General features: G+C 34.9%; 2 protein-coding genes and 1 long non-coding RNA gene across 9 annotated transcripts in view; 1 reads left to right on the top strand and 2 right to left on the bottom strand.

The window, feature by feature from the left end:
- tws (protein phosphatase 2 regulatory subunit tws) overlaps positions 1-22,878 on the top strand; it is a 67,058-nt gene extending 44,180 nt beyond the window's left edge. For 3 of the 6 annotated variants that reach the window (XM_076130708.1, XM_076130711.1, XM_076130713.1), the window contains 9 exons: positions 8,125-8,279; positions 9,058-9,267; positions 10,341-10,477; positions 13,645-13,819; positions 14,243-14,306; positions 14,660-14,807; positions 15,204-15,410; positions 15,683-15,839; positions 16,080-22,878. In XM_076130708.1, the coding sequence (XP_075986823.1) occupies positions 8,125-8,279; positions 9,058-9,267; positions 10,341-10,477; positions 13,645-13,819; positions 14,243-14,306; positions 14,660-14,807; positions 15,204-15,410; positions 15,683-15,839; positions 16,080-16,205 (1,379 nt within the window). In that variant the 3' untranslated portion in view covers positions 16,206-22,878. Of the gene's footprint in view, positions 1-6,786; positions 7,073-8,124; positions 8,280-9,057; positions 9,268-10,340; positions 10,478-13,644; positions 13,820-14,242; positions 14,307-14,659; positions 14,808-15,203; positions 15,411-15,682; positions 15,840-16,079 lie in introns of those variants that run through there. The other 3 variants (XM_076130709.1, XM_076130712.1, XM_076130710.1) reach the window with 2 other exon arrangements.
- Positions 590-6,592, bottom strand: LOC142983707 (uncharacterized). 2 transcript variants are annotated; one of them, XR_012960106.1, is made up of 4 exons: positions 6,491-6,592; positions 2,627-3,652; positions 2,403-2,478; positions 590-1,880 (listed from the first exon to the last, which is right to left on the bottom strand). It is a non-coding gene; the product is annotated as an uncharacterized LOC142983707 (long non-coding RNA). The 2 variants fall into 2 exon arrangements; XR_012960107.1 differs by having other exon boundaries at positions 2,627-3,745; positions 6,491-6,582.
- Positions 22,879-23,096: 218 nt separating the features above from the next.
- The window catches only part of LOC142983688 (ABC transporter G family member 23-like), a 69,585-nt gene continuing 67,815 nt past the window's right edge, over positions 23,097-24,866 (bottom strand). Inside the window, exon 17 of the mRNA XM_076130679.1 lies at positions 23,097-24,749. Coding sequence (XP_075986794.1) covers positions 24,535-24,749 — 215 coding nt within the window. The 3' untranslated portion in view covers positions 23,097-24,534. The remainder of the gene's footprint in view (positions 24,750-24,866) is intronic.

The following is a 24,866-nucleotide window of genomic DNA, read 5'->3' as shown; positions in this document are numbered from 1 at the left end:
CAGGTCACATTACTCATTCTGTGATTTCGTGGCTTGTAAATAAGTCACTGGCTGTAAATATTGGTCAGAAGTTTTAAATTCTTATGTGCAAAGACAGTACAAGATGTCTAGCTAGATTTGTCCTTCTTAAAAGGTCAATAATGTTTGTATTAGTTTCCTCTTATTGCTTACTATATCATCAAAAACAAATTACTACATAGGTATGATAATAGTGAAAAATATGTTGAATTTGATCTAATCATTAAAAATAATTTTTAGATGTGAATAATTTACTATAATACCTATAGGACTAACTTCAATTTACTCATTTAATGAAAGTATAGAAGACATAAAAAATTAATAGTCTTTGTCTACCTAGAGTATCTGCTGCATAATAACTGTCATGCATAAATCAAATTTTAGGTTTTCTTATAAACTCATCAATATGCTAGTAATTCTAAATTGTAACAGGTAAACACTGAAAATATTGTTTTTAAGTGCATTGAGCACTCACATACCCACCTCTTATAAATACAATAGAATTCCTATCTAATGTAATAAAAGTATTACTACCTAATTCTAAGCTTACTATAATAATTTCATCAATGATTTACAATTTATCAGATTCAGTGAAAATGAGAGAATTTGCTGTAGACTTGAAACATAATTTTGATGTTAAAAAGAACTCTTTTGGCATTAACTTTTACCTTACTATGCAGTAAAAGGTCTATTGTCCAATTTACACCTGGCCTTACTATTGTACTCACAATTTTTTGTACTACAATGCTTCCAGGTAGATTTACATTGTGCACTCACATTTCTAAATTTATTGTACTAATATGTAATAGTACAACACACCAATGACTTTCAAAGTTTTGTGTATATAGTAGAAATAGATAAAATATCCAGATTTTAAAGTATAAATATGGATATTACTAGTAGGTATTTGATGATGTTATTATATTATCCTTTAAGTTGTTAGTTAGTGTTATCCTCTGGTTGGTAATGGGTGGATTGTCCCATAAGCAATTGATATGTAAGCATTTTAAATATCTCTCTTGAACATAATTGGGTTTTTCTAACATAATGCTGAGATTCCACATAGTTATTTATGTTTGAGTATAATATAAGTGATAAAGTAAAATACTTGGTCTACTTTCTTGGGCCTTCAGGCTCTATCTCTGTCCACTGTTGAACCCATTTTTGCTGGTCTCCTTAACCTATTATGTGTATCAATACTGGGCAAGGATATCTTCCCAATATGTGGGAATAATAAGGCCTAGAACCTACCACACTGACCAAATACAGATTGGGAAGATTGAATCCATTTCAGAACTGTGTGTCAAATTTTATAGTTCTATCTTTATAATTCACCATAAGAGTGATTGAAACAACATGATGACCCAACCATTAATAAACAAGTGAGATCTCAATAAATCAAATGTTTTTGCAAAACATTGCCAGTTTTTTTCGCAATACTAGTGTGGAGTTTAGTTGTCAGGGTTAACATGTTATTCAAATTCATAAGTGTTATTATGAACATACTAACATGTTCAGTAAACATTGATCTGGTAATTAGTGTATCTGGACTTGGGTTTCGTGATATATTCATTATATCTGTTTACCGTACCAATATTCAATATTATAATGTTTTTGTTATGTAAAAATCTCTCATACATAATGTTATACATACAAAAATCATGCCTTCTTTGTGTTCCCTTAGGGTAGAACAGAAAAGAACTTCAAATGAATCTTTCCTTGCTTCTTTCATATCCATACATCTTGTCATACAGGACTAATAATCTCCCTTAAGTAGTTTAAAACATGTTTATAAACTAAAGAAATAATGTTGCCATATTTTTAAGTAGTAGAACCTCCCAGCAAAAGTTGGATGGACATCTCTGTAAGGGAATGGGCCACTGTAAATTAAATCTGGAAAACTATTGGGCATGATTAAAACCTTATCACATTAAATCATGATGATAGTGGGGAAAAATTAATAAGCTATGATGATGATGTATTTATTTGTAAATCATTTTGCTTTAGTCAGTTAGATATAGCCTTGGTATATTAATGTCAGGGATATACAAGAGAAGAAGTAGAATTTATTACACTCCATGAGAAAGCATTCAGATTCCTACCTTCTTGTTTGAGATAAATAAGCCTCAAAAGAGAATTCATTCAATTAATGTTATTAGAGAAATAGGGATAAGAAGTTATAAAACAATAATGGCAAGTTAGTCCCTATATTTCAATAATATACTGATATTTTTTTACACATGCTTCCACCAAGGACAGCTTATCTGTAACTTCTGTAATAAATTAAATTGACACTAAATCTTCATTAAAACTAATCCTAGTTTTAACATATTAAAGATTTTATTTAATTAGAAAAAGTTTGTGCTAAAAAAGTTGTTACTGACCTTCATTCAATGTTAATCACCTCGTCGTGTTTGTTGTAACAGCTCAACAGATGTTTTCAATAAAAACACAACATATCTGCAACAACACATGTATTTTAATCTGTTACATGTTTCGGCTAGATATTGAACTAGCTTTATTGAAAATGGTACCATAGCTTGTGTTAAAAAGTAACAAACATTTTAAAAACTTTTAAATTATTTTGTATTGTATTAGTAGGACAAACCTCTGTGGCTTCCTTGATCTGGATTGCTTAACCAAAAGTAACTCACTTCCATGCTATGAGCCTCAGGGTGTGGTCAGCCTTTCTGATTGTTCTCCTCCACTTTGCATTGTTCTGGACATTGTCTTCAGAAACCCCACAGTCACTCATGTCTTTTTGCACTACAGTTTCCTATCTAGTTTTGAATTGTCCTCTGGGTCTACATCTGGGGAGGGAAAGCTTTAATGTCTTGTTTCTGACCTCCTCTTGACATGGCTCACAATATTGCTTAACCAAAAATGGCTTCTTATTAATATTTGCACTTACGGCATTAAACTCAAGTGTTTATACTAAGTGTCTAGCTTTGTTTACATATTTTTTTAAAAACTGTCCAGTAGTTCTCGAGACCAGAAAACAAATTCAACTTGATATTAGTTCAGATTTTGTGTGAATGCAAGATGATTTGCGTTTTATTTTCTTTCCTGTTTAAAAATGTGAATCAGAAAGTCTTGAATGTTGTCATTCTCAGGACTAGTCATAAAAAATCCCCCAATGCTGTTATGTTTGTACTGGAGAGATTGAAGTCTTTTAGAGAGAGTGAAGTCATTAGTTGCAGATTTTCTTTTTATTTTCACTCTTTCTGTCCTTGGTAATTTCATTTTTCTTTATTCTCTTTTTATAATTATTCGTAGTGGTCAGTCTTGTGTCAAAGATCTTCAAGCAGCTTTTTGGCTTAGCAACAGATTAATTTGGTTACAATTTGGACTGGATCTTTCCTATGCCCTTTGATGCACGAAAATACACAAATACCACTAATCAACCACCAATATTTGGAAGGTCTTTGCCACATATTGCACTCGCCGTTTGCCGTCCAATGAGCGCAACTAGCTAATTGAATTTGCGAATTTTCCGATGGTAGATTCTCTCTCGTAGTAAGTCTTTCTCTTGCAGTACAGCATTGACTAGGTATTGGATAGAAATGTTCCTTGTTTTAATGAAGGTTAAATGGAATCCTCAGGTCTTCCCAAACACTGTTTCTTGACGCAATTCCTTGTAAACATTTGTTATGATGTAATCAATTCATATCATTAGTAAATGTTTACACAATGATATGTTTAAAATGTTTACTTTATATTTGTTTATCTAATAATTGATAATTTAGTCGATAAAAGACCTAGTAGTATGAAACATGTTCGACAACATGTGTCAGCACTTTCGCGTAAATTGATGTGACGGATTTTTACGTCACCTTATCCTAATAAGAAAGATATGATATCATAGGCAAGTTTTAGATTGTGTTGCTCTCAAATTTATTTCTTTTAGAATTTATGATACTAACAATATTCGTTGTCTTAATACTTTATCTAATTTTATTTGAGAATTATTTCGAAGCCATTGAAAAGTAAAGAGCTCGTAGCACTTACTCCCGGTTTCTGAGGTACATTTAGCGGTAGTTTATCTATTCCATAGCGTTAAAACTCATATAAAAAAACGCTATTGAATAGATAAGCTACCGTTAAATGTACTCAGAAACCGGGGGTTTGTGGTCGATAAACGATCAGTAGAATCTATAACCTATGACTCGCCTAATTAACCGCGTATTCGGATTTCAACTAAGTATCTTCTATTACCGAAAGGATAATAATATGTAAAAGAGTCTAGTGTAATTTCGAAAGTAGTTTTACCGAACAAAAAAATTAAGTTACAACATAACACATTACCCTCCGTTCCGTCGCGCAATCGAGAGGCTAGAATACTACAATCCTGCAATGTTAAGGAAAACAACACGATTACTAATACTAAGCTAATTTGGCGTTGCATCAAGCAACTGGCGTGGAATGCTAAATGAAAAGTCGACCTTGTTTTAAGTTAGATCACGTAAAGTGGGCTGGTGATCGAGATCCAAGGTTGATAACCCGACGCCATATGCATGCACCTGTCATGGAGGTTTCAAGGAGAAAATATCTATAATACTAGCTACATAATACTTTAGGGAGGATAATTTTGTTGGGTGATGTTTGAAGTTACTGGGTTCAAGTTTGGTTTTCCTTAATTATCTAACATGGACCAGTTTTACGGAAGTTGTTTACAGTCAGATTATCATGGTAAATTGTCACCGAAAGCAATGACTTTATTTCCATAGGAGAAGGGGAGAGTTTTTCGAAAGTAGGCATAGATTTTAGTGGGTATAACAATTGATTGTCATAGTAGGAAAAAGTGTTTTTGTTAATTGACGGGCCTTTTCATTACAAGTTTTCAGCTAATTAATTTAGTGTGCAGTTTTTGATTAGTCAGTAAATGGGCTGCCTTATCTTTGTAGAACATTTTCATATCAATTTTGACTTAGTTGACGAATTTGCAAAACATCATTACTTGTGAAAGGGTGTCAAAATTTTCACTTTAATCAGGAGTGATATTATCAATTAGCACTTTAAGAATAGGTTTATTATTATGTATTATTTACCTTAACATCCGTCTTCAAAAAGACCAGAAAAATAAGTCTTTCGAAGGAACCCTGTGATTTTTACAATTAAGCGTCAATTTTGAAGCGTTATGTTTAGTATTAGACTATGAAAACAGTTATAAGACAAGACTAAGGAAGTTGTATAATGCTTTAAGCAATACACGTGTTATAAATTTCTAACGTCACCCTACCTTTTCCATGCACTATCTAGGAAGAACACTTATATCAGTATATAAACAAAACAGCTTTGTATACAAGATAGCAAGCGCAGTGTTGTCACCCAAACGACCTTGAACCCACTGACTTGACCATAGGTTATCGCTTATCGTGCTTCGAAAGTATTAACGTGAGTTGATAACGCACTGGCGAGTTTAGTAAAGTTACCGCGTTGAGGTTTGCTGTAGAAGCTATTTTATACAGGGGATACTGGGAAAGGACTTCTGTGGTTATTCAAAATATTGTTTAAGATGGAAAAACTATTATTTTTAATGTTCTGTCAAGCCGCTTTTCATTTAAAGGCTTCAGAGACTGAAAATTATATTTATGCTTTGCGAGATGAATGGCTTCTACCTTGAGTCATTGTTTCTTTTAGAATTATTTTCCATAAAACACTGCGCAACCTTCAAAACAAACCCTAACATAAATATCGCAAGGGAATGCCACGAGAATGCCCAAAAAGTTCGTAATCGTGTGAGAAGTCATTAGTTGAAATACCCTCCACCACTTGGCGTCGCTAAAAGGAAATATTTTAAAGGGTTTGAAGTTCTACCTTATTAAATGTTTTCTCATATCCTCCCGGAAATTAGTTCCCATTGATGTTGTACGTGTAGCACCTATGCGTTGACATTTTGGAGGTCCCAACCTAAATATAAAGCTATCACCCCTTACATTTCCAGTATAATTTAATCTACCGGTTCTGTATATTGCGAAATCGTTGTTTATAACCCTATAAAACGGCGTTGTCTAGCCAAAGTCGATAAGTTCGCGAACCGTTTTACGTTTACGTCATTTATTTCAACACTTTGTGAATTTATTCTTTTATTTTGTTCCATTTTCTGTCTGTTTACTTGGGGAAAAGGTGTGGGTTTGTAGGACTTTGGTCGAGAAGCTAACCGCCAATTTGTCTGACGAATTTACACATTCATCAACCTGCGTTTTCCTGTTACATAATTTTAAGGGCTATAGAAGGATGTAAAGATATAATACATTGATAACATGCTTTATAAAGGACAGGTGCGTATTGCGTATTACTCGGAAACGACAGGCGTGTGTGACGAGTTGTATGGAATGTGGATGAAGTAAAAGAAGATAGTGGAATTCGTGGAAAATATCGTTCCGTAGTTTCTGTCTAACAAGGCGTGTGTTAGTATGTATGTTCCATTATAAGCAAGTAATGAAATTACCCAGCTACGGGTCTAAATTACCTATAGAACGAAGACGAACGCTTTCGCAATTACACACTAATGGAAAAAAGACGTTTATAGGCGGAGCGTTTCTTAGAAATGCTACAGCAGACGACCCGGCAGTATCACGCAACTGCCAACGTAATTATCATCGCAACGCTATTTATATCCTTTCAATTATGTACTACATAAAATATGTACAAGGTGCTTCCTTTAATTGTTACGTGGCAAGCCTTTTGTTTTGTCACCTATTGTTCAAACCCACCCTACGATAAACTAAAGAAAGGTGTCGCATTACTAAACCACTGTTCTCATTGACATGTATTGTGTTACTATTTTACTGAGAAAAACAGGTTCCAAAAAGGAAACTTTTACGACATTCACGTTTGAGCCATGTTCGAGAACAGTACTCTATAGGTTTTTTTTTCTAATTAGTGATTTAGTAGAATGCGTGTGTTTTCGGCCAAGTTTTTAAGTTAGTTGTAGAGATGTTGAAGAAAAAGGAAGTGCCTTGGTATTCGAACCATCGTATTAGGATTCAAGACAACTTTGCGAATTGGAGACACCACTCGTGTCGACTGCACTGGAATACTACCTGTGACTGTATGTACTAGTACTAGCGATAAATGGGACAATCTTTGATGACTTCAATGCCGATGACGTATATTGTCTGGCTAATAGTTGGCCAATTTATGTTGAATGTACTCTCCGAAATGTTCTCCAGCGATTTTAATAGGCGAAGTATCTAGCAATGAAGGGTATCTTATTTGAAGGAAATGGCTATCAGTCAAACTGGTTAGGTTTATCTTGTATATAAAATTCTCGTGTCTCAATGTTAGTTACGGTACTCCTCCGAAAGGGCTTGACCGATTCTTATGAAATTTTGTGAGCATATTGAGTAGGTCTTAGAATCGGCCAACATCTATTTTTCGTAACCATAAGCGACACAATTTTTAAAAAATATATATGGCAAAACAACGTTTGCCGGGTTAGCTAGTCACATTATATGTTTCGAAAGACCGATGTAAGAGCGATTCTTTAGTGTAACATACTCTTTAACTGTTAGGTAGTAGTTATAACAATGTTATGTTAATTGATAAACTAAAAATAACTTGAAAGTAAGTATGCAGTCTTGAATTTAAAATAGTGTTTCTTTATAATACATTGCATTTACGAGTTTTTTGTATCTTTTAATAAATACTAACATTTCTTACTTATATTGTTCTCATTTTATATTGTACTAATTGCCTGCTAGTGTAAGTAATCTTGTGTGAAATTTCTTTGGATTTTTCTTGACACAATCTAATACTTTAAATAATAGAGGTGACCTCTTGTAAGGAAAATACTTCTACGTACTGCAAAAAAACCGCATCAGAATGATTTTTATTTTCCCTGAACTGGTTCAGTTATTTCTTCTTTTATTATTAACTAATTTAAGTATAAATATAAAATTGTTTCAAATTATACACGTCTCCAAATTTTAACAGTAAAACATAGAAATTCCTTTGATATTTGAGTCCCACTAAGGTAATAGAAGTACACAAAAGAAAAAAATATACCTTATAACTACTTCTAATTTCGGTATACCCAATTTCCATAGACCTAAAAATTACCTACAAGCCATCATATTTCATATCCCGGGTGTATTGTTCCAGGCAATGGTGGGGAGACGACATGGTGTTTCAGTCAGGTGAAGGGCACCTTGGAAGACGATGTGACGGAGGCCGACCTCATCTCTTGCGTGGAGTTCAACCATGACGGCGAACTGCTCGCCACCGGCGATAAGGGTGGCAGGGTTGTTATATTTCAGGTGAGAATACACTACTTTAATGGCCGGTTTCTGAGGCACATTTAGCGGTAGTTTGTCTATTCAAACTGTTTATATGAGCTTAGACGTTATTGAATAGATAAACTACCGCTAAATGTACCGCAGAAACCGAGGGTAAGGGCAGTAAGTCTACCAGATCCATGGGAAGCAGATTCAAGGGCCCAGACCTCCGATTGAAATCACCTGAATCAATTTCTTTGATACCTGAGTCTTACCCCCTTGATTTGCAATTATACGTCTGCTCTGTACCAAAATAATGGATAACCATAAGTTGCTTATGCATTCATTTGTAAAGATGGTACTAATCTACGGGAATTTTACATTGAGTTTTTCATTGAACTCAGTTCTTGTTATTCTGCGGCTTTCCGCGTATGCATCACAGTACACAACTGCACTTAGGTTCGATGTATATTCGAAATGAAATTTAACAAGTATGTTAACTTGAAGTATAATGTTTTCCTTTACCTAGTGAAAATGTTATTCTTTAAATGAAAATGTTCATTTCAAGTTCAGTCAGAGGCGCGGTGGAAGGATGTCGCCACTACCAGTTTTTCGGGAGGTCGTGGGTTAGATTCCTACACGAAACATAAGTATATTATATTTGTGCAATCCACAAACAGTCGTTTCCGGCCTGGTTATTTGTATGTTTGTAAAAGTCACCGAAACGCAAGAGCAATTCTAAGTGCGGGAGTTTTCTTTAATAAAAAAACAAAAAAAAAAAACGATTTGACTAATGAAGTCTGTATTTTCCTTCTTCCAGAGGGACCCAGCATCAAAGCAATGCGTCCCAAAGAAGGGAGAGTACAACGTATACTCTACCTTCCAATCACACGAGCCTGAGTTCGACTACTTGAAGTCATTGGAGATCGAGGAAAAGATCAACAAAATACGATGGCTCAAGAGGAAGAATCAGGCGCATTTCCTGCTCTCCACCAACGACAAGACCATTAAATTGTGGAAGGTTAGTCTTGTATGTATGGACTTTTATTGTTTTATTTATCTAGTTAAGTTTAGGATGCCTTTGAATTTGCTGTGCGATTACGTAAAGATCAACTCTTGGTCATAAACATGGTGTAATCTCTGATAAATTTTACAGTGTTGTGTCTCTCTCATGTGGTTTTTAAATTTATCAGTTCAGTGAGACAGTTCTTTAATGTATTTGAATACTCTTGTATAGTGCGGCTTATTGAAAGGCGTCCTTATTTAAGGCTGTCAATAAAAGCGGGCTTACTCTGAGATAAACATGCATAGCAAAACTTGAGGGGTAGGCAACTTTTGTTATAATAGTCTCGTTTAAGAGAAATAAATGGTTACATGAAGACTTTAATGGAAATATTATACATTATTCATGGTTATGGATCTTTCCTTGAGGTGTAATGTCTAAAAAAAATATCAAATATGTCCTTACTATCCTATATCATTTGTAATGTTTTTATGGCGAGTGCATAAAACAGCATAGAAATATATCAAATGTCGGTTCTAACAAAAAGCCGGCTCATTGTTCTCCGGGATAAGGTTGTTAGCACAACACAATACGCAAGGAGACCTTTATGAGCCCGTGGTCATGGAACCGTGAACTTATCGTGCCTCTAATAGTACAGTAGTTCTTACTAATCAAAGTGTAAAAACAGTGTGTTTAATTGAGATGAAATTATCGTTGAAAAGTCTGTAACAGTACTTATGTAAGTTGCATATGACATTAACATTTTAAAAATAATTAAGACGTTCTTGAGCCTATTGGAGATATTTCCCCAGCAGTAAGATCTCAGACCTCTCACTGATCAGATTGACCTCTGGCCAGTAAATAATAGCTGCCAAAGCCACAATGACCCACGCTTCATAGAAGCTTGTCATTCGTGAAAGTATTGGTATGCCACGACAATCATTCAGCTTTTAAAAACAAGGGCTGGTGTTCATAGGCTTTAAGCCTGTAGTAAGACTTGAACCATAAGTTAGTTCCTAGCTAAAGTGTTGTTATAACTTTAAGATCTTACTTTAAGAAGTTTCCCAGCATATTTACTAAGATATTTGTATATTGTCCAGGTGTCGGAGCGCGACAAGCGCGTGACGGGCTACAACACGCGCGAGGAGGGCGGGCGGCCGCGCGACCCGGCGCGCATCACGCAGCTGCGCGTGCCCACCGTGCGCCCCGCGGAGCTCATGGTGGAGGCCTCGCCCAGGTAACACACCCACATACATACACACATACATAATATCATTCCACAGACATTTTCACATAGGGGCAGGCAGTGACCACAGAACGCCACTTTGTCCAATCTTTACAAACTTCCTCATTACATACCTCAATATTTCTACCCACGAAATACTACCTTTCATAAAGATTCATTCGAATAGACATACCCGCTGCTGAAAAGAGCAGCTTTGTCATATGAGTATTTTATATTGCCAATAACAGCGTCGGATTAACATTCTTATAAAAAATTGAAATGAAAAAAAGAATGCATTCACTAAAATTCTGAAATATTTAGCTCTAACTTTGAGTAATATGGCGAGATAGTTAACTAAACCATTATGCAAGAAACTAGCTGGTATCCCCGAAGTTTAGTTTTCGATTATTTTGCTCCAGTAAAATTGTCTCATGCTAGACGGGTATTTTCACTGACCACGTGCCATCGCCTAAGGCAGTACTTACGCGAATAAAAATTGTCCCAATAGGATTATCTCTGCTAAGCGTAGAGGTGATAATAAAGTAATCCTATTGGTGGCTTTTACTTGTGCATCACACTTCTACCTAGTTTAAAACTAGGCGTATTAAATTCTATACTCACATGCAATATTACGTGACAGTTTTAATCGAAAACGAACAAAAATCAATGTGTGGACAGCCAAACCTGCAATTGCCAAACCTGCAATTTAAAGGCACATATCATGTCGTAAAGAATAAAACTCGATCTAGAACTCTAAATAAGACTCCTCGATTGAGTAACGCTTTGTGTGAGGGAGCACTCCTGGTTTAATCGAGTAAAACTGGAGGGATAGACACGATGCGTCGATTTGACCTCCTAATATTAGTCAAGTCCCCTTTTAAACTTATAAATAGAAGCCCCCAAAGCTAATAAAAGTATATTGACATTATCCCATACTTTTAATAACTCCCGTTTGATAAGCAAAGTCCTTAATTAGATTATCTCCACAATTACTTTCCCACTCGAAGTGATATCTATATTATAACCTTTTTATTATAGCCACTTATCATTCAGTTATACGAAGCTTTTATGAAGTGTTATGAAAGTAGGTCGTAATAACAATCGTTTAAATTTTGTGTTGAACTTTTGACTCGACTATTTGGTGTAATTGGACGTTATTGGCTTCAGTATGGCTAAGCAATTATTATTGTGGTCGTAGACCTATCTCATGACTCGTATTTGTGAACGGAGTATTGGCATTTTTATGTCATTTTGTCGACATCATAAGGATCCCTCCAGATAGGTTATTATTGCTGCCATGCATGAGTTTCCTTCCGAATTACCAAAGGGTTAAGTTCAGACTCCATTGCGTTTTCAACCGCCTTGTAAAAAAAAGAGGAGGTTCTTAATTCGAATCGACTTTTTTATGTATTTTTCCTGATTACTCGGAAACGCGTGGACCGATTTCTATAATAATAAAAACTTGTTTATTAACAAGACTTTATGTTTTTGAAACAGCAAGCCTAATTTAAAAAAGTATTTCGTTTTTATAAAGTGTCATGGAAAGCGTGTAACACAGACAAAGTAATACATATTTTCATAGCAGTGTCTACCACTAATCTACCGCAACTGCTTTTATAAATTCCAAGGTAACAAACAAACTGCAGCTCAACAGTATTCTAAATAACAAAATAAGCGAGAACTAATTGCAATATAAGCAAAATAACTGCATAACAATATTATGTAGTTTAAATACTGTCACTCCATGCGTCATACTTCGACCTACGTAGTGTAATATCAATTTACGCATTATGTTGGACTTTTACCTTTCACGTTGAGTAATAGTTTATGATGATGCACTATTACTATTACTTTATACGATAACTAATGTTATCGGCGTGTACGTAATAGAAAGTAATATTAAGATTTTATTTATAACACTAAGTTATTCATTAATATTTTCTGTTAAGGACTGTACAATTCTGTTATACCTACATGGGCAAATGGTTATATGGTTATATATACATAAAATCACACCTTCCCGTAGGCGAAAAATAAGAAAAGAGAACTTCACTTGGTATAATCTTTACAAACTCCCTTTAATATAACACCTTTTATTATTTATGTATATCCCTTTGCTTCATTCATATCGATAAAACTTTTACCTTGCATAAAATATACTTACTGTCCCACTGCTGGACAAGGGTGTCCTCCCGGAATGAGGGAAGGGATAAGGCCTATAGTCCACCACGCTAGCCTTGTGCAGATTGGGGACTTAACATTCCTTCAAGAACTGTGTTTAAGAAGACGTGGTTTCATTACGATCTTTTTCTTGAATTGCAAGGGAATATTTTGACCACTCGGCTATCACTGCTTATATAGGCATTATAAATAATCCAGTTAATTACTGTGTCGTAAACAAATTAATACATAATTGTCCTTCTAATAACTACTTAATTTTACTACATAAGGCTCTGATGAAAACAAATTGCATAATGACTATTACCAGTAAGAGGATACAGTACTAATAAAAATGTCCTCACATAACTTCAATAAGGACACTATCTATTACAGTTGCATTTTGCAACATGATACTTATCATCACTACGAAACAAAACGTAGTAAAGTGTATCAACATCATGTCATTGAAATAACAACTGTAATAGCGTTGGATTTATGATCAAAATCGTTTGTCCCTTAGAAACTACTCTACATGCCGTGTCTGAATTGTTCTTTACATTAAGAATTTGTAGGTTAAGCGAAGTGTGTGATATACCACCATACACCAGTATTATGTACATGACTGCCTCTGTGGTGCGGTCGGTAGTGTATGCGACTGCCGTGCGAGAGGTCTCGGGTTCGAATCGTGGGTGGGGCCAAAAGGTATTTTCTGATTTTCTGTTAAGAATTTCTTAGAAATTGCCCGAAGTTAGGAAGTTGAGGTCGAAGACCTCCGTGCCTCGGAGAGCACGTAAAGCCGTCGGTCCTGCGCTTGACCTCTGGTCGTGTCGGTTATCCGTCCCACCGGGTTATGAGAGTGAAGAAATAGGGAGTTTACCTGTGTCTTGTGCGAACACTTGGATACTATAGACAGAGTTCAGCTTTATTGACCGCCGTAGCCGGATCGGCAGGGACATTACATGTACATGACCTCTAGTTTCCTGGTTGCCAAATCTTAACTTTTTTTTTTATTGTTACAGGAGGATATTCGCAAACGCTCACACGTATCACATAAACTCTATATCGTTGAACTCGGACCAGGAGACGTACCTATCCGCCGATGATTTACGCATCAACCTGTGGCACCTCGAGATCACGGACCAGAGCTTTAACATTGTGGATATCAAACCTGCTAATATGGAGGAACTTACTGAGGTAAATTGCTAATTATACCTAGTATTTAGCATGCTAGTTTTGATTTTGTAGTGCAATTTTAGTGCTCATAGTATAGTTCTAGAAAACCAGGTAGCAAATAAAGTGCCTCAAGATTTTTGTAGGTCATTTTTTCTTGACGATTGCTTGGAATTTGAGTTTAAAGATGTCTTGTGCGTCAAATAGGATGTATAATGTAAGGTTTATCTGTCCTCTTGTTTATTGTGAAGGTCTATAAGCTCGCCTCATTAGAAATTGTTCGTTTCTTTATTGCGTAGATTTTTGGAAATCGATTGTAGAATATTTGAATTGAACTACAAGAAGACATTTGTATTTATTCTTTAAGGGGGTATAGTAGTTTAGGATTTCGTCCTAAAGAAGGTGTCTACTGTAAAAAATATGTAAAAGTTATGAATATTGTTTCAGGTGATAACTGCGGCGGAGTTCCATCCGACCGAATGCAATCTCTTTGTCTATTCTAGTAGTAAGGGTAAGTGCTAATCGTATATTTATAACATTTTATATTAGTTTCATTCAGACAATATTTTAAGTAATAACTAAAACTTAACAATCTTTTTACTAAAAACGCTAGAAATAATATTCCTTTTCATGTCTTGATACGCGTAAATACCAAGTTATGCAACTGTATACTTTATATTTTGGAACAATAGTTATAATTCCGTGTCTGGCTTTAGATAAGAGTCCTATCGTTGAACCCTAAACCTTATATTTTAATTGTCATTGTCATCTGTGTATTATTCAACTATTATGTATATAACGCAAACGGTATGTTACGTAGTCTCAAAGTGCATACAACATTGATCGTAATTCGCTTGTGGCCAGGTACAATAAGGCTATGCGACATGCGCGCGGCGGCGCTGTGCGACCGCCACGCCAAGCTGTTCGAGGAGCCCGAGGACCCGCACGCGCGGTCCTTCTTCTCCGAGATCATCTCCTCCATCAGCGACGTCAAACTTAGCAACTCGGGCAGGTGAGGAAGAGCAATAATAACATTTCTCTTATACATTCTTATACATTCTCTTATACTTTTATCTCATACTCTTTACTATAAGAAAAATAGAGATTTAGAAGGAAAGAAGAGAGGTATTTGAGCAGAATAATGATAAATTTGACACCAGTGTGTACTTACTGAAATGTTCGTAAACATATTTTAATGAAAAAGTCACAATTGGAGTTGATTTTCTTGAGGAAATTTGCATTTTGAACTTGAAAACGTAAGGTACATTTTAACCCAAACCACCTTTTTAACGTTTTCAATAACATGTGATTATTTATTCAGTTTTTTTTATTACAGCAGTATTTAATTTGTTATTGCAAAATTTAGGAAAATTGATAGTAAATAAGTTTTTTTCGTATGTGTTTCTAGATACATGATGTCCCGAGACTACTTAGGACTGAAAGTGTGGGACCTGCGCATGGAGACGAAGCCGGTGGAGACGTACCCGGTGCACGAGTACCTGCGCTCCAAGCTGTGCTCGCTGTACGAGAACGACTGCATCTTCGACAAGTTCGAGTGCTGCTGGAGCGGGGACGACCAGCGGCTCATGACCGGCTCTTATAATGGATTCTTTAGGTGAGGATATCGTTTTACTAGTCTTCTTGTAGTACAGTTAGTGGTTAATTTAATTTCAAAGTGGTTCAAGCCGCCCGGAGGCCGACGAGTCTTAACGACTATTGCCTTAATGGAGAATAAGTGACGCACGTCATTTTACGTGCCCTTAAGCCCAGAGACGCTCAGTTTTTGGAAGAGTAATGAAATAAACATGTCTCTATTCCCATTTTTAGATCATTTTAGGTATTCGCTTGATTTGTAGTCGTAATACTTATCTGTTCATTTGTGTGCAGGATATTCGAGCGCGGCGGTTGCGGAGTAGGCGGCGTGGGCGGCGCGTGTGGCGCGCGGCGCGCAGACCTCACGCTGGAGGCGGCGCGCGACGCGGCCGCGCGGCCCCGCCAGCCGCTGCGTCCGCGCAGGGTGGCCACCACCGCCAAGAGGAAGAAGGTAACACGACACATTGTTTACGAAACTAGCTTAAACGCAGACCACGCTATATATGCCTTACCTCCCGTCGACGGACGACCAATGTTTCTAAGGTCATTATCTAACAAACGTTCTGCCACGTTTGGAAGGTACATGTTTATAGTTACAAATATCCCAAAACACCCTTTTAAATATGCATTTTTGCAATTATATGTGACCCCTTTTGAATACTACTATTCTAAACGTAAACTGTTATTCCAGGACGAGATAAGCGTAGACTGCCTGGACTTCAACAAGAAGATCCTGCACACGGCGTGGCACCCGCACGAGAGCATCATCGCGGTGGCGGCCACCAACAACCTGTTCATTTTCCAAGACAAGTTCTAGCACTAGCCGCCGCCCGGCGCACGCACTAGCACGCACGCGAGCACGCAACCATGCACGCACTCGGACACACGTGGTACTATGCTCTTTGTTATGACTGGGGGCTGGCCCGGCGTTTTGACGTGGAAAATACGTATTTACCTTGCCCCTTTACTTTAAACTTATAAACTATTACAACTTGAAAGATGTTGGTATGGAAAATTTAGGTAAAGGCGAAAAATGGGCGTAGAGTAACATGATTCCGTTAATGGCTGGAAAGCTGGACGTTTACGCTACGCTATGGCATCGTCTTATCAGCTGCTATACGAAAACTCACGTCGAAATGAACAGGTCAGTCGCCCGGCTTCACGATAACATTTGTTGTACAACAACGAACATGTGACAAAATGTTATAAGTTGTTGATCGACATGTCTCAACATTGTCCAACAAATGTATCGTTATATTTAGTGTTCTGTTGACCGGAATTTTAGAGTTGTAAATTCTAAATTAGCATTTTATTTTTGACGTCATCGTACTGCGTTCGCCATTTGTTTATGTTACAAAGCGTGTCATTGTTGCGTCTTGCGATTATATATACTTGTCATCGGCAATGGCGGCTTTCTGTGACGTGACATATCCTTTAAATATCGCTGCATCACAATTTTATTAGCGTTTTTATAACCTGCGTGAGTTACGTGCGACAATACTCCTTTCCTATTGGTTGATGAGGTTTTGTCAAAGCCTCGACCAATAGCAGCGAGTTATTCACGTTTGCTCACGCTGAGTGTATTAGGAAAGAATTTAGAATGATTAGTAAGCCTCGAATTTGATAATTTGTGATAGGTTTGGTAACCTTAGGTGAAGCTAGCAATGGACTTTTATTCTAATAAGTTTCTATAGTGTATTATATCTATGGTTTTTCTTCATAAAGAAATTTACTTACTCACTAAACTTTTAATATCTAAAATCTTATTTAATTTTGCCGTTTGCGATATGCAAGTCGTTATAACTGGACGGTTGTGTCTCCGTTGCAAACCAGTTATCGACAAGTCACATTGCAACTGACAACTAGTTTCCGTTACCTCATACCTAGGAATTGCAAAACATCTTAAAATATATATCTTTATTAAGGAAATTCGTTGAATGTAATACTTTATAGGAAACTTGAATTATGGTTTCAATAACAAATCTTCAGATAGGGTTAAGTCTACGATGGTTTGGTTACTAGAAAGCGTCGAAGCAAATTTTTCTAGGCGACCAAATAGTCGTAGGGTTATCTTACGATAGGTTATTGAAACACCGTTAGTAGTATTGTACGAGAGTAGATCAGAATGCCTCCAGTAAGTCCGTCTAAGCGCGACCGCTTTAAAAGTCGTCGAAAGCCGCCCTTGTTTTAAGTGTTATGTCATATTGTGGCTTGAGAAAGTACGTGTGTATAAATAACTAGCGTTTTCGTACAGTTATAGTATATTTTCATCCATATTTTAAGTTTAAATAGTCATTTTGTGGGTGAAAAAAGATAAGGGGATTGTTTATGTCGATTGTATCCTGAAAATTAAGGTTTAGGATGAAATGAGGGTGATGAATTGACTTTTTTGTTTTATTATAAACCTTTTTTTAATGATCAGAATAGACTGGTTCAAATATCTTTTTGTATCTCCAAAATGTCTTTATTCTGAATGAAAATAAACTACAATTTGAAGCGAAGACTCCGTGTAATACTACCATGCCTTGACGGCAATCGTTTGCGAACAAAAACCAGTTTATTGACGTGTCTATTTCAAGCAGATTGTCATGTAAACAAGCTGGTTACAATTGTGATAAATAAGCAATAATATCGTGGCATTTTTACTCAATAAGTCTAGCTGAATATTGTTTAAGATTTCGTGTCAATTTTGTGTCTAAATACTGAGAAAATGCAAATTAATGTCTTGATACACAAAGAACTACAAAGTTTGTTTACTAAAGTATTGGATAGCTATCTTATACCTATTGTACAAGCACTTATAGCATTTTGAAATCGAAGTTTTTCATCATAAAATATCCATTGTCACGTCAGTTTTTTAACTTTGATCTTTTGGTTCATAAATACACAATTTTAGTGATGTTAGAATAATTTATATTTTTGCATGATCTACTGAAATTCATACGAAAATCTGAAAATATATATACAGCTGGCTTTCAGCTTTTTCAAAGCATTTACTTATGACCAGTGAGAAAGCCACAATATGACTCAACATCCATGTAGATAGGAACTAAGTCCGTTAATTCAAATTTTCTGAGAAAAAAATAATTTATACGCTTTTCTTACTTAAGGTTCTAAGCGATAATTAAGTATTTATTGTTTAAACATTTAAAAGGTATCCTTTTTTTTAAGGAAATTGAGACCCGTACACACGTTTGAGATTAGTTAGGTATATCGGAAACGCGCTTTATGTATGGGATCTATATAGTTAACAATGCAAGTTTCTTACAAATTAATGTATTACTAACTGACCTTAAAGAGTCAACATTTTGACCGAGTTGATATTTGCAATAATTCTCTAAAATATCGTTATCATATTTGGGGTATTCAAAATCATAATTGGACCCATACTTTCTTTTAGAATCTTATCGAAATTAACCCTTATATCTATCTAAAATAAAGTTCAAATTGATTAAACATGAATAAAGACTATCTGCCTGTTTCAAAAGGCATTGAAATGATCTCCGTACATCATAGATCTCATACATTTAGTTGGCGCGTAGATACAATATCGAACTCATTGTAAGTCATTCATGTACAGTAATCGAGTATTCGATGAACGGTTTATACTGAAAAATTAATAGAAATTCCACCGCCATTATTGAATACGTCTATTTTTATCGTAATTGCGTTAATTGAAAATACAAATACCTTAAATTTTACTTTTAAATTGAAAATTTTTACTATTATAGTAATAAACGTATTGTAAGATCTGATTAATTATACAGTGTTTTGTCTTTTTCACTCATATACTGTTTCAAAATTGATAAAAAGTGACTAACTTCTGTATAACTGATCAGAGATTACACGACGTTTAATAGTAAGGTATTGTCTTTCTTAAGCAGCTGTCGCTAAATTTCTAAAGAGATTAAATAAAAATTGTTTGGTAATTATTTGGTTTCGAGTAACGCAATTACAATATAAATATTGACAAATACATACGTAAATATTACAGCGTAAAAAACTTAGTTTTACACTCTATGGACTCACTGTAAAGTCGAAATAACGACCGAAAATTCGAATTTCAATTAGGTATGTTTTAAAAATTGTAGGTAGAATGAAAATTGCAAAGGAATTTTTTGTAACGGTCGGAACTATTCAAATTTTCGGTCGAAATTTTGACAATTTCGGTACAGTCTAGTTTAGTGCGTATACGCTGTAAGCTTTTTGTTGATAATACTTTATTTATTATTATATTTATATATTATGTATTTTTTTAAAAAACCTTTGTGATTTGTTTTTTACAATGAATTGGCGATGTAAATGTTTCTTGTTGCGATTATGATAATTTTTTTTACAAGTCTTGATGGGTTAGGTTATGCGCTATAATTTCCATTTACTTTTTATATTGTTTGTAAAATTTCAGTTTTGTAATGCAAGAATGATGTAAATAATGTGATATGAAAATTGTTTAGGAGTGTTGTTACTTCTAGATTGTTATACGTTAAATAGCTGAATAAATAAAGGTAGGTAGTTCCTTGTTTAGAGCAAACGTTAAGAAAACCTAATACTCGTACAAATTAAATTTTCAAATACTCAACTTCATGGGCAAAAGGATTAACTTTTTCCATACAATTATCCATTATTTGAATCATAACTTTGACAATTAAACACAGGAATTGGAGAATATGTCAAACATTTTCGTCTCATACTGATAATTAAAAAATAGTCCTATCTAAACAACTTGATAACGAATGTTTGATGTAATAGGGTCTGTTTCTACATCAAGGAATTACCTTTCAAGGCGATATTTCATCACAATCAATAAATCGCCCGTGTTTTGGCATCACTTGTATAAAATAGCTTGTCTTCCCATTTGTATTGTAGCTTTAAAACGCCGTTCTATGTCCTATATCGTTATGGTTTTAGTTTAAATACTTACAAATGGACAAAACTAGCAAGAAAATTCATGTTCATCTGTGTTTGGGCCGAAGTTAGGAAAAATGCCCGGCTTCTTAGTACATTTAGCGGTAGTTTATCTATTCAATAGTGATTAAACTCTATTGAATAGAAACCGGGGGTTAGTTGATCTTAGATAGTAAAAGGGTATAGTGCTAAAGTATTTTTAAATTGCTCAACATAAGCCAAATAGATAATATTTCAAATATATTTTGTATCTAATTCACTGCCATTAAATGCATATCCGTCAATAAGGTTTCCATTTGTCAGTAACAGTCCATATTTACAATATATAAACGTGTATACAAATTCATAAGCTTTATATTATTGTGTAATAAGGAATTTTAGTAGAAAATAGTTTATATATTTGCCTGTATTATGTAGATAAAAAGTAACAAGTGGCGCAATGGTTTAATATGATTATTATTACCTTTGCTCGGAAGGGTTGTAGATCTATTCCCATATGAAACAATTATTTGTGTAATCCAGACACATTTGATCTGTTTGTCCGTTGGTGACTCTAACCCCGGTTTCTGAGTCCAGTTACCGGTAGTTTATCTATTCAATAGCGTTTTTTCTCTATGAATTTTAACGCTATTGAATAGATAAACTACCGATAAATGTAACTCAGAAACCGGCTGTAAGTGAGGGTAGTCAAATATAAAATTGTTAGTGAGAACAAGCCGTAACGATATAGTGCATATAAAAATTTAATTCTTGCCATGCCATCAGAACTCATCAAGACTAATCAGTTGTTTGGTAATTTCGGCGTATATTACTTATAAAAAAATGTGATTTGAAGCTTGATCAGTATCGTTAATGTAAATATGTAGTGAACGAATGCGGCCTGAACTTTGTATAAGTCACAATTTAAATGTACAGTTATTATGTATGTATTTGGTAAAATTATGTTCCATTATGATCCTTTTTTTTCGTTGTTCTAGCGTTCGTTGATTAGTCACGGTTAATGGCTAGCTTTTATAAGTATATTGGTTAAAAATTGTGATTCGATTTGAACTGATGTTTGTGTGTTAGAGGCGGTGTTACGAGCGAAAACTTGTGTAGGGCGGCTAATTTTAAATAGCTTGAGATTTACATAGAATTTTCGAGTTGAAAAATGCCCTTGCAACATGTTAAGTGGGTCATACTTACTTCAAAACAAGGTAATATAGTGTTAAAAAGCGCTAACGTTTATGTTTAACGCTCCGCCATTATAAAATTAGCTGCTCTATTTGTTTAAATTTTAACAGGTAGTGTGTAAGCTAGCCACTCTTTGAAATTAGTTGTCATGTCGTTCGTATCACCGCCACTAGATGGCGTCTGTTTCTGCAAAACTTATAAGTCTGCATAAATATATCAATAGATTTTTGGAAAATTGTAATTAACCCTTGCAAAAGGCCTAGTTTGTAACGAAACCACGCGTTGGTTGGCTAGAATACCTTACAATTTTGTACATAAAGGAGCCCAGTCCTTACCACTGTCAGTAGTTTTGCAAAACGGACCCCGAATGATTTGGTTCTGTACATAGACGCGTATGGCTATCATTCGTTTAAAACATTCGGGTGTATTCAGGCCCTTTCTATAATCTCCACATGTTTTTATGTTCATCAATTTGTATAGGAACTGCGTTAAGTTTTAGTTTTTTTTTCGTAATTGTTTGTAAGGGGCCCGGTCAATTCCTTTTAGTTGTTCCGATGATAGCTGAACACGCTGTTTCGCTATGTAATAAAAATGTGTGATATATAAAAGTATGCCTATGCAGCTTGTACTGATTCCTCTTACAAACGTGTCCAACAATGATTCGGAACGTTGTTCACATCGGTTGTAAGGCGAAGAGTGTTATTTTTAAATATATGATTGCTTCAAAAGCAATAATAGCATAGGAATTGACTGTCCCCCGTGAGATCCAATGTAAAAATATGTCGCTCTGTAGTATAAATGCAAAGACATCTTGTATAGAGAATGGTTGCGAAGCGAGAATGCGAGCGAAACAGGTGATGAGTGAGCTATAATTTAAGTACTAGTTTATAGTTAGGCGAAAACTGTGAAAACACAGATTTAAAAACAAATCAGTTTTTTTTCCTGTATCGAGGGATCAACAGATAATGCTTGATATATGTGATAAAGTCGCAATAAGCGGTGTGTGGTCTGCGGACGAAATGATGATGTGGATAGACTTTTTTTTCTTTTTGAGGTACCGTTTTGCGCTGTGAGGAACCTCGAACGGTTTGCTGACAACGAAACCTCGTGCTGTCAGTGTGGACGCACGCGCCTTGGCGCCGCGCACTTTGCGAAGCTCCACTCGGATTGTTAATGTTCTCATTCCGCTGGTACTAACACGATTAGCTTCGTCAAACTAAATTCAGCTGATGTACGCCGCCCTCTGTTAACGGAGCTCCTCCATTTTGTCTAACTTGTTATCGCGGTGTTACAAGACTAAATAAAATCAATGTGCCATGATGACGACGGCGCGGAGGCGCATGCGCGTCACACGGAAAGAGTTGTTGTTAAATCAAAATATTTCCTATAAATAATAAAATTTTTATATCTGATTTTTGGGTTTTATTGTTTCATATCCTTTGGTAACAACACACATACTGTCACATACCCTACATTATTTCTTGCAGTTTGGTGTCAAAACAGTACATTATTATTTATTTATTTAGGAGTCATTCCTTCAGTAATAGAATTAATTATCGTTTTACAGTAAATGCAAAGTGCCGGCTAAAGGAATATTGGGTATTTGAGGAAGATAGGTGAATAAAAACAGTTTATTATTAGAAAAAAATCTTTATTTATAAATAGGTACCCACAAATCACATGGTATCACGTCACCACATCGGCAATATTCTCTCAATTACAAAGATAAGTATAACATTATATCAACTAAATAGTAGCTAACAAGAAATACACTGCAGTCCCAATGTCAAAAACATTATTTATTTGTCCCTTTTAGGACCTAAGTTTTTAACCAATATTTCATAAATCATTTTAAGTTCATGCTACAGTAAAATACAAAATTTCTCGAAATTTTTTTACACCATATAAAAATACACAAAAGTATAGGAAATATACATTTCATAATACAAAACCTCATTAAATATTAATACCCTACAATTTTATAAGAAAAGCTATTCGTGTCTAATGTTTGAGCACATTATTCCATAAAAATATTGAATTCCTAACTACATAAAGTTTTTATAAAACTTTCCATTCCATTTTACTAGCAGTAATATACTGCTACGTAGAGAATTAGTATTAATTATCACATGATAATTCAGAATTCCCAGAGAGACGATAACATTAAAAGCTATATACATGCTACCCGACGGGAACTCTTTCACAATAGAAAAGTATAACAAACTATTAAAATAAAGAAATCTTAGAATTCTAGAAGCTAGTTTCACAGTTTATTTAAGTGACAGATAACCTATCTGCTAAATAAAGTCCACCGGATAAGTTATCTGGTAGATATAATTATTTCAGAAGCGACAAAACCGGTTTTACACGCCTTCAGCAAAATTTTGAAACGTAACGTTTTGTCTATACTTCTAATGGCGGCAAATGCCAATAATTTTCATAATTTTACAACCAAATTGTTTGGTTCTCAGAAAACCAACCATAAGTATAATATAATCAGGCATAAGTATAATTTCCTATCATTTATATTTTCTATCAACTATCTGTGAAAGAGTCCAATACATCTATATTATACCACTAAACCGTATTTTAGTTAGTCACAGGTTTAAACCCACAGTCATTTCACACAAACCCATAACTAAATAGTTGATTGCACTTATCATTATTATACAAATTAAATGCTGGATATTTTCATAAACACTTGAATATTAGAACTGAACTAATGTCAACTTTAAGTTGGTTAAAGAGACTTCCATGAATACACTTTTTAGACTTTAATATTAAGTGCAGATGTCTCCACTTTGAACAGGTCCTTATTAATTTTTTCTCGAACATATTTCGCAAACATTCTTGACGAAATATAAAAACGTTAAACATTTCCAAAATCACACTTTACAGTTTTTATGAATAATAGTACAAATTACAATACATTTAATCTACATTTTTCCCATAACAGTAATTGGTTTTTGTCATTACCATTAAATTTACATAAAAATCCCTAAAAATTCTTGACAAATATCCATAAAAATTCAAACACAAGTTGACTGTACACAGCACTTTTTGCTACCTTACGTCTTTTTTAATTTTAACCTAAGGTATATTAAAGCTAAAGTGATCACTATCCACGCGAGCGTGGTTAGGAAGCCGTAGTACACAGACGGTTCAGTGATGGAGGCGCCTTTCTCCATGATATCACGTAGAGATTTTGATGGTATTGTGAACGGTAAAGTTAGGGCGATGTATTTGAGGGTCTTCGACATGCCTTCTAGAGGCCAGAGGATACCTGGAAAAGAAAATAATTGTAAAGATTATTTGTGTATGTGTATTATTTATTGTAATTGTAAAGACTAATTATTGTAAAGATAATGAAAATAAGGTTTAGATCTTTTGTTCTGGATAT

Source organism: Anticarsia gemmatalis, chromosome 24 (assembly GCF_050436995.1).
Source record: "Anticarsia gemmatalis isolate Benzon Research Colony breed Stoneville strain chromosome 24, ilAntGemm2 primary, whole genome shotgun sequence".
In the NCBI taxonomy this organism is placed as follows: Eukaryota; Metazoa; Arthropoda; class Insecta; order Lepidoptera; family Erebidae; genus Anticarsia; species Anticarsia gemmatalis.
Note: the sequence above shows the minus strand (reverse complement) of the source record. Positions and strands in the feature narration are given on the sequence as shown.